Genomic DNA, 10782 nt, shown 5'->3' on the forward strand with positions numbered 1-10782 from the left:
AGCCCAATGTGGTCGACACAGCTTCACTTTGGTATGAAGAAACCAAGGTGCAAAAAGGTTAAGTAACTTACCCAATGTCACATATCACACAGCAAGTACCTGGCAGTGCCTAATCTTAAACTACTGCACTTTGTTGTTTTTTTTGTAACTTTTCTTATTCCCTGGTATATTTTATAGAATTCAGTACATATGAAAAGGTACCAAAAGCATTTGTTGATTGAAATTTTTTTCTTAGAATAGCATGAATAATAAAAAATTCTGAATGTTTGAAATGTCTATCTAAAAAAGTCAAAATCTAAAAGCCACAGTTTATCTCAATATCAAATAGGCTTAGCCTTTGAAATGAGTATATCAGTTAAGCTGAATCACAAAGATGAGGTCCGACTCTTCCAGCTGTGAATGACTCAAAGGACTAAGACGTACTTCGCATACTTAACATCCTATTCTGATGGATACATAGCACAGAAATGATGCCTCTAAAAGAAGACATAACCCAGAGATCTGTTACAAAATCTAACCCCAAAGCAAAGATTATAAATGTTTTAGGAGGTAAGCTTTTCCTTTCAACTCGCTTCCTGATTTTAAGGACAGAAATATTCAGGCCTCCTTTCACAAACCTCTTTCCATAAAGGGTAAGAATCACAAATTGGAGAAATTCTCCAGGATAAATGAAGTTGAGACTCATTTAACTAAAACTGAATCAAAGCTTCATAGATTTAATATGTATTTTTCTGCGATTAAAAGACCTCACAGGAAAACAAACCAGTTAGACTGGTCTGTTTGTAGAGTTATTTAAATGGAAGAATGGATTTTCATAGCCTTGGGAAAATCTAGGTTTACAGGGCAAACTCTGCAGGGCTGAGCTCATCATGAAGACATGTTCCTTTTCATTGGCAAAAAGGGAAAGGAAGTGAGCCATGCCCTAAAAAATACCACTAGAGACATTCCAGCCGATACTTGATAAGGTCTGGGAATGCTGCCATCAACCCACGGCTGGAAGAAGGAAAATTTGGATCAGAGAGCAGCTGACCAGGAGAAACCATGTTAGGTATGGGAAAGATTTCCCATTAAACTACAAACTTTCAACAAGAGAGTCATTTAAACCAGTGGTTTTCAAATGGTTTTTTTGCTGTGACCCACAGTAAGAAATACATACATTATATCGTGACCCATAAATATACACAAACATACATACAAACTGAAACACACGTATTTGTAACTGAAACAATACTTAACCTTACTATGCACAAAGCACTATGATATCTTCAATTCTATTCTACTTTGTGTTCTAAACACACTGGTTGAGAAAAACAGTGTTTTAAATTCTGACCAGCACAGGAGATTCTGAGGATACATCTTATAATGGCCATGATTCCTCCCTCAGAGCCCCATTGCCAACTCAGGAAAACTGCAATGGAGCATCTGCTCTTGAGACAAGTAACTTGATCTTGAATACTTGGATAAAGGCCACCCAGAAGGCTGTCTCCTCCATGTCTGGCCATTCTTCACTATGCAGTCTCCTCCTCTTTCTGTACCTTAAATGATGGTTTGTTCCCCCCAACAGATGTGTTTGATCCTTTTATCACTCTGAGTCTGTTTCCATGGCTTTCCCTAACTGAAGGACAATTGCTCATATACCCTATTCACTCCAATTCTCAGTGCTCATCTACCTCTTATACATTTCCCACTGAATTGTCCCACAGATTTCAAACTCATTAGGTCCAAAATTGTATTTATAATCTCTCTTCCCTATCTCCTCACTCAAACCTATTTATTTTCCAGCTTTCCTTTTCTCAAAGAATGCTACCTTACTCATCTTTTCAGATTCAACTCAAATCCCTTCTTTAGGAAGCTTTTTCTGAACTCCTTAGATAGACTTGACACCTCCCACTTTTATACCTCCAGTACATTACAGCACCTCTAACACCCTTTATTGAACTTATTTCTTTTCATACTCATCTCTCCTCACTAGGTATGAGCTTCTAGATCTGGATTTTATTCATGCACGTACCAAGCATAAAGTATGGTGATAGTATAGAGTGGGCTCTCAATAAATGGTGACCCTTATTAGCTAGAGCAACTAGGACCCTAAGACCAGCATACACTAATTGCTCCATAAGTGTCTGCTGAATGAAAATATAACCAGTATGTTCTGCCATCTAAGGTCAGAGGACTGCTAAAGTATTAATACCAGTACCTTCCAGATTGTTAGGAAGCCCAAGATCTACTTCCGTATTGGCCTCTTTGTTAGTTTGCTAGGGCTGCCATAACAAAGTACCACAGATGGGGTGGCTTAAACAGTAGAAATTTATTTCCTCACAGTTCTGGAAGCTAGAAGTCCACAATCAAGTCAATGAAGCCAGTGCCATGAAGGGTTCCTGATACACAGATCCCTGAAAGAGCCTTGTTCCTGACCTTCCCAAGGCTTGATCGACTCTACCTGGTGGAGTCCTACCTGGTATCTTCCAATAAATGCCTTTTCCTTAAATTAGACAGTTTACTCTATAGCTCTTAAAGAATCTTGACATATAATGGCCCCTGCAAGTGAGGTGTGGTTAGTGGTGGACCTAAAATATGGAAATGAGAACAGGCAGCAAGGAGTCTCCTACCCACTGCAAAATAATTGTGCTCACAATCCTTGGTATGCCATTGCTAAGCAGCCAGTGATGCCACTTCCTCTTGTATTTGGGGATATAGTCCACAAGCCTCTCCAGGCTAAATCTTTAGGGAAGTTGGTAAGAAAACGTCAAAATACTGGAGTGTGTGGCCATCTTGGACAGCTTTTGGTAAGACCCTAGAAATGACTTAGCTACAGCCAAGGTGGCCTGTCTGAATGCAGAGAAAATTCTGTCTCACTAAGACTGGGCTTTCTCCTGGTAGGAATGCAAGGTGACAGCAAGTCAGATAATCATGAAAGACTATGAAATTTGAATTCTTGGCCCTGAGTCAATGATAATTCTAGAAAACACAGAAGAAGGGAAGGAAACACAGCAAAAGATAAGACTGGGACCAAGAGAATTGGGAGAGGCCTGATCCCCCACTTACCTCCTAATATATTCTCCTTCCCTAGTAAAGAGTGAATCACTGGGATAAAGCCACGGAATGAGGAACAAACTCAGAGGCAAAAAGAAGCAAAATTAAGAGCTGGAGCATGGGCAGAGCAGCAAAGCTTACTTCTAAGAGAGAAACCCCCAGACCAGTGCCCCAAGTCCAGGATCAACTCCCAGAGTGAAAAAGGCACATAGGCCAGCAGCTTGAGTTAAACTTCAATAAAGCCTTGGAAAATAAAAACCTGTCATTGCCCCAAAATCAATCTCCAGGTATCCTAAACCACAGCACCACCAGAATTTATACCCCTATTAGGAAAGTCCTACCCAAGGTGCTTCTCAAATGTGTCCATGGATTTTGTGAGGGAACAGAGAGCAGGTTCAATACTTAGCTAGGTAAGTAAGGTAGTGAAGTATATCAACTATTAATACTACGTATGTGTCTGACATTGAAGGGAAAACTCTAATCATGGAACAATAGTAGCTAAATACAATGACCTCTGTAACAATCAAGGCTATCACCAACCTAGCATTCACGTTAAAGTGTATCAGTGACTTTCTACAAAGACATGGGATCAAAAGATTCAGATGGAGACAACAGAAAAAAATAGGAAAAGATTAACTCTGGAAAACAGATTATGTGGTGGAGGTAAATGTAGGAAAAAATTACTGTCCTCGAGTTGTATTAAGAATGGCTTTGATTTACAAAGAGTCTAAATCAAATAAGAATATTTATCTCAAACCACCTACACCCTATCAGTTTATTCACCACGCTAACTGGGCAGTTGGTGACCCAATGAAGCCATTTCAAAAGGAGCTGCTGGGCCGGGCGTGGTGGCTCACGCCTGTAATCCTAGCACTCTGGGAGGCCAAGGCGGGCGGATTGTTCAAGCTCAGGAGTTCGAAACCAGCCTGAGCAAGAGCGAGACCCCGTCTCTACTAAAAATGGAAAGAAATTAATCAGACAACTAAAAATAATAGAAAAAATTAGCCGGGCATGGTGGCGCATGCCTGTAGTCCCAGCTACTCGGGAGGCTGAGACAGAAGGATTGCTTGAGCCCAGGAGTTTGAGGTTGCTGTGAGCTAGGATGACACCACGGCACTCTAGCCCAGGCAACACAGTGAGACTCTGTCTCAAAAAAAAAAAAAAAAAAAAAAGGAGCTGCTGGATAGAAACCTGAGGGCTGCATGCCTTCCTCCGTGAGAAGTGAGCTCCGCTGCTGCAGTGTACCAGGCTGAATCACGGTACCTACAGCGGTGGCTCCTAGAGTGATCCCTCTAGGAGCAGCACTGCTATGAGGCATCCTTTTCTCATACCCTCTGTGGAACTGTCTCCCACAAGTAATATAACCTACACTGCATTTCTATTAAATGGCACAGAATCACGAGGGAGCAGAGAAAAATTCCTAATTCCATGTGGCTGGGATCTGTCACTTACTTGCCAACAGAGAGAAAATGTAATTCCCCAGACCCAGTATACCCTCCCATCATTTTCATTAACCACCCTGAGAAAATAGCCTTAGAGCCCAACAGGAAGGAATATTTAGGTTCTGTGGGCAAAGGAAAGAACACAGCATAGGTGGGGCCATGATGAGCAAGGGCAAGCCTGGGATGATTCTGCTAGAGATATTTTAACACTGATGAACACTAGGCTTTCGTTGGCTTATTAAAATAGTGCTGTGTAGTGAGAGGGAAGCTGGCACATTTTCCCGTAGATGAGATGGCCCTGAGGGTTTGAACAACAGTTGGAATACAGCTGCCATGGCTACAACCAAGCAAGTACAGATGTCACACCAAAGTGGAAATAATTTCATACCATCCCATGGTGCTAAATTCAAAATGCCAAAGGAGAAAAAGTACTGGTGAAAGAGTTCTTTAAAATAGACTAGATAACTATTTTAAATACCAATTCTCTGTGTAATTAAAATTTTTGCTGCTGAGGTCCATGAGCAACAGTTATTACAGTTTAAAGAGCTCAATCAAAAATCTTACTGCTCAGCAAAAGGAAAACAATACAATAATGTGCTGTTCTCAGAGACTGGAACAGCCACGTCAAATTCAGTCACTAGACATTAGACTTCGTAATTCTAAATGTTTGGAAAATGTCCTTTTACAAAGCAACATTTTTCTTTTTTCTTCCTTCAATAGTTTTTTTCCTTATAAGTAGAGCTGCATATCATTTACTATGTTCCTAACTGACATGTTAGATAAGAAGATACACTAAAAGCACATGCCACCACATCACCGTACTCATCTCCTTTAGAAAGATAAACATGGAAAAGGGAACGTTACACACATATACACACACACACACACACACACACACACACACACACCCCAACTTACCAAATTCCTTCTTAGGTTCTATTAACTTCATGGTAAAGAGTTCCTGTTTTTTTAATTCCTTCAACTTCTTAGCAACCTCATAGTGACGCTGCCCAACAACACTTTCTCCATTTATAGATTCGATATGATCCCCCACACAAATGGTTTTAACTGAGTCAATAATGCCACCATCTTTAATTCTCTGAAAGAAAATTAATGACAACATAAAACAAAAAGAATTATATAACATCATTTTTCATGCTTTGGAGACATTATATACAATGTACTGACCTTCTAACAATGCAGTTTACTGCTCAGGTAGAGATGGAAGATGAAGCAACAAAGGACTGCCATCTTACCTCCACCCACTCTTCATCTTCCTTATCATTCAGAATTCAGCTCTGTCACAGTCAGCACCGCCTCTGGGAAGCTTTTCCTGACAATCCCCAACCCACTCCCCTCCCCCACAAAATGGGCAAGGTGCTATTCTCATGCTTCTACAGTACCTTTTGCTATATATGCTGAACCCTAAGCTAAGCACTTTTCATTCACTATTTCATTTAATTCTGACAAACTTTATGAGACTCTCATGTCATAGGTCAGGAAGACTGAGGCTTGGAAAGATCAAGTAAGCTGCCAGATTCAACATAGCACAGTGCAACTGTTCATTTACTCCTCAGTCTCCATTACTAAGCCTCAGTATCCTTGGGGACAGAGATGGTCTTATCACCATTGTTATGTCCTGTGCCTAGCACAATGTCTGCAAAGAAAAGTCCCTCATAAATGGTTGTTGAAACGTTTCAACATGAAGCCCATTACATAAGAATAGCCTGAGGTTTTTCAATTGGCTACATTTAGTTACAAATGCCAAGACTCAAAGAATGGTATGATCTTAGCTAGGAAGACCAGTACCTAATAAGAGACAAGTATGGTGACCATTTCGGAAGTCAGTAAGGGTGATTTTGTATGATTGTTTTTCATTTATGTATTTTAAATGAGGAGAACATAGGACCCAAGGAGAAACTTCAAGTCGTTCTTTCTTAAATCTATCTTACATCTCTATAATACATCTATAGTGTAGAGTCTTAAAATGAGATCTAAGATCCCCTAAGATGGCACCAAGAATTTCTGAAAGGATTTTCAGGAGACAGCTCCAGAAAACTCTACAGGGGTAACAGCCCTGCAAAGGATGGACATAATTCTTCCACAGTAATAAGGAGAAGGGCAAAATGAGGGCCACAACCTGCCTCAGGAGTCACATATCCATCATGGGAATGATAGGATAGAAATTTTAGGAGCTGCTTCTATTATGTAATAAAAGCATGTGTATTCCCCACCCTTGCCAGGTGGAAGTATAACATCTTCTGAATCAGCAGAGTGATTGATCATTGGGTCCAAGAGCGAAAAGACAACTGATCTCATGTACCCCCAGCACCTCCACAATATTATCATATTGGAAAAAAAGGAAAAAACAAAGCTGGAAAGGACTAGACTGGCAAGGTTGAGCATTTTTATTCTTTAAATTGTATTACTATATACCAAAACTCACAATAGATTCCTTTTTTACCCCCAAATTTTAAGAATATTGCTATGTTCATTGTGGCAAAGGTTACTTTGCAGCAAGGGTTAACATACTATATACAAATGATACAATAATGTCAAATTAAACAGAGCTCATTATTTATCATTACAAATAGTTAATTACAAAGAATCCAGAAATTTCATAATCTACTTGACATTGTTTTATTAGAAACCCACACTAGCCTTATATAGTGAACAGCAACAAACAATGGTAACCACAACACACCACTCAGTACAACTAGAGTTTCTAAACTGTTGTAGAAAAATAAACAAAATTAAACAAATGACTAGAGTCTAAAGAAGAAAAAAACACCATTAAATATTCTGTTACATAACCATTCCTAAGCCATTAGAGAATTTGAAAATCTATATTTAACTGACTTTTTTTATTTTTAGAATTTTTATTCTAACATTTCTTGGTACATCTTGTGCCTATTTTTTTTCATTTGATCAACTATGCCATATAAATTTCAGTGTCCCGCTACATATAATTTTTAGTTTTTAAAGACTTATTGTTATAATTTTATTAAAAATAAGCATTGTATAAAAATTAAGTGAAAGACTTTAAAGACACGTATGAATCTTACCAGTGAATTAAAGGTCAGAGTGACAGAAATCTAGGGTTGCCAAGTCCTATGAGTAGCCACAAAGGTCAGCAGAACAGTGCCCAGACAGAGGGAGGAAAGGCAGTTACCAGAAGTCAGAGCAGGCAGCAGGGTGACAATCTAGGTGGCCAAGAGAAAAGTCAAAGGGTATGTAATTACCACAAGCAGCACATAAGGATCTGGGATGAAGAGATAGGAAAACCAATATAAGAAATTTGGAGATGAAAATCAGAAGATGAATTAGATATAGAAGCAAAGTTGGAGACATCAATTACATATTTTATGGGTTACTCGAGCCTTCTAAGTGAGTAGAATCAAGAATGAGGTAGCAGTGGAAACAAGTTTCTGAAATCTAATTTACATTAATAATCATATAATAACTTGATAATTAATAATATTGGTAACAGTGCTACTCAGACCCAAAGGACTAAGAGGAAAAAAAGAGAAACATTAATTGTACACTTATATTTCCTGAGTAACTTACACTATTCTCCATAACCCTTAGGAACTTTCTCTCATCTAGCTTTGGAGTTTGATGCTGCAAAAGGCAGATAAGACTTTTTTTTTTTTTTTTGGAAAATAGGATTTACAACATTATTAAACACAGAGGTTTCCAAACATTTTAGATTATTATAATATCTTCCGTTATGTTCAGAGAATTCTGCCTTCTCATCACAGGTATCAGCAGAGCTCCAGGGTGGTATCCCACCCTCCCCAAAATCTTAAGCAGCAGGCTTAAGGTTGTTTGAGCTGCGTGTCCCACCGCCTCACTCAGCAGCTTTGAGATCTGTGCTGAATCCTTTCAATACTGTCCTCAAATCTTGCTCATAATAATAAACATTCATAAAATAATTATAAACAGTTATCTCATTTAGTCCTCACAATAAAACTAGGAAAGGAATATTTATTATCCCATTTAATGAATGAAGAAATCAAAGCACAATGATTACATGGCTTGGCCCAGATAATAACTAAAGAGAAATGGGTATCAAATAGAGCTGGTATAATTATAAAAATTAAAAATTTTTAAAAGAAAAAAATCAGATGTAGAATCCAAGGTTGTCTGACCACAAATGTTGAGTTTTGGATTATAAATGTCCAAAATGATCTATCACCTTTGAACTCTGAAATTTTTCTGACAAACCCTACCTTTTCACTTTTTATCTCCTTACTTCTACTAAAGCTGTTTCTCATCAGTATCATGGCCTCCAGATCTCACATATCACCTATTTTCTCAAATCATCACTTCTAATCTGGCTTTATAGGCCTCTGCTCCAACCTTAGCTTCCATCCTAGAATCCTCTATCACCTGGACCTCCTACATTTCCAGGCTTGCTGATTCTTAGTTTGGGCAATTGAATAAGCAAAATATTAGAAATATATGAATATCATATTTATCTGCATAATGATCACTCTAGAATGTGACAAATTTGGTTCCACTAAAGTAAAAGTATGCCAAATTATAAAGATCTATCAGAGGTATTCTGAGAATGACTGTTTTGAGGTTATTCACCAACTATTTCAATTGAAAATGAACTCAATTGTTTTTTTTTTTATGTAACCTCATTTCTTTTTTTTTTTTTTCAGCATATTATGGGGGTACAGATGTTTAGGTTACGTATGTTGCCCTTGCCTCCCCTCCCCCCCCTAAGTCCGAGTTTCAAATATGTCCATGCTTCAGGTCCTCATTTCTTTTTCTTTTTTTTTTTTTTGAGACAGAGTCTCACTCTGTCACCCTTTATAGAGTGCAGTGGCATCATTGTAGCTCACTGTAACCTCAAACTCCTGGCCTCAAGAGATCCTCTTGCCTCAGCCTCCCTCCCGAGTAGCAGGGACTACAGGCACGTACCACTATGCCCAGCTAATTTTTCTATTTTTAGTAGAGACGGGGTCTTCTCTTGCTTATGCTGGTCTCGAACTCCTGAGTTCAAGCAATCCTGACTCGGCCTCCCACACCCTGTCAACACAAAACATTTTAAAAAATTAGCCAGGCACAATGGTACATGCCTATAATCCCAGCTACTCAGGAGGCTGAGACAGGAGGATCACTTGAGCCCAAGAGGTTGAAGTTGCAGTCAGCTGTGATTAGGCCACTACACTCTAGCCTGGGTAACAGAAGGAGACCCTGTCTCAAGATAAATAAAAAATAAAATTACGAATGTTTGAGTCTGTTGTCTTTTCACCTGAAAAGTTTCATCTGTGAGAAAAATGCAGAACTATAAAATGCATATTTCTGCCATTGATCTCCCTCCTAATCATGTAATGATTATTGCCATCATGATTAAAGTATTAGCTATCAATTATGAGCATGTTCAGGCATTTTATATGTGTCATATTATATTTACACCCCAAATAACCCTATAAAGTAGGTGCTAATATTCTTATTTGAGAGAAAGCTCAGAAAGGTTTAATGCCTTGCCCAAGGTCACACAGCTGGTAAATAAGTGGTCTGGCCAACACTGAACACAACTCATGCTCCTACGCCTCACACTGCACCACCTCCCTAATCACAAAATCCTTCCCCTGGTCTGAATCCCCATCACACTGTCCTACTCTGACTTTCGTCTACTCTTATTGCCAGCCACTGTTAAAAGCATATCGAGTACTTACTGCAGCAGCACACACACTAAAATTGTAACCATACAGAGAAGATTAGCATGGTCCCTGCACAAATGATATGAAACTCATGAAACATTCCATTTTTTTCTGCTTATCTTGCCAAAAAGAAACACAGGAAGGATAAGATAGAAATTAATGAAATTGGTTACCTCTAAGGAGTAAGGGAAGGGAGTAATGGGCTAGAAAGGATAGGAGAAGGAGTGGCCCATCTCTGAAGATACCTTTAATATAGTTTTGACTTTTTGAATCATGTTAAGATATAACATATCCAGAAAATAAAATTAAATCAACATGGATGAGGAAAAAACTACAACAGAAGCAGATGGACTCAACAGTATTTCAAATGAATAACCATCACCCACAGCGGGGGTTAGAGGGCAGGTGCAAATCATTCAGTACTTTGATTCTACATATATATTTAGTCTAAAGACAAAATGAAGTTCATACAAATTCTGAACTCTTAATAGGTTTATTTTTCATAGTATTATGGATATAGCTATTCTAAAAAACTATTTTGCATATATTGTAGGACCAAACAAATGAGTAAATATTTTAGTGATTTTAGAAGTAAATATTTTGATGGGGAGGCCAAGGAAGAACCCTGT

The 10782-nt window shown here is 38.6% G+C and overlaps 1 protein-coding gene across 1 annotated transcript in view; it reads right to left on the minus strand.

Moving 5' to 3' along the window:
- Positions 1-10782, minus strand: part of GIPC2 (GIPC PDZ domain containing family, member 2) — a 91102-nt gene that overhangs the window by 41887 nt on the left and 38433 nt on the right. Inside the window, exon 2 of the mRNA XM_012661033.1 lies at positions 5394-5574. Within this exon, the coding sequence (XP_012516487.1) occupies positions 5394-5574 (181 nt within the window). The remainder of the gene's footprint in view (positions 1-5393; positions 5575-10782) is intronic.

This window comes from Propithecus coquereli, unplaced genomic scaffold, assembly GCF_000956105.1.
Source record: "Propithecus coquereli isolate 6110/MARCELLA unplaced genomic scaffold, Pcoq_1.0 Scaffold7, whole genome shotgun sequence".
In the NCBI taxonomy this organism is placed as follows: domain Eukaryota; kingdom Metazoa; phylum Chordata; class Mammalia; order Primates; family Indriidae; genus Propithecus; species Propithecus coquereli.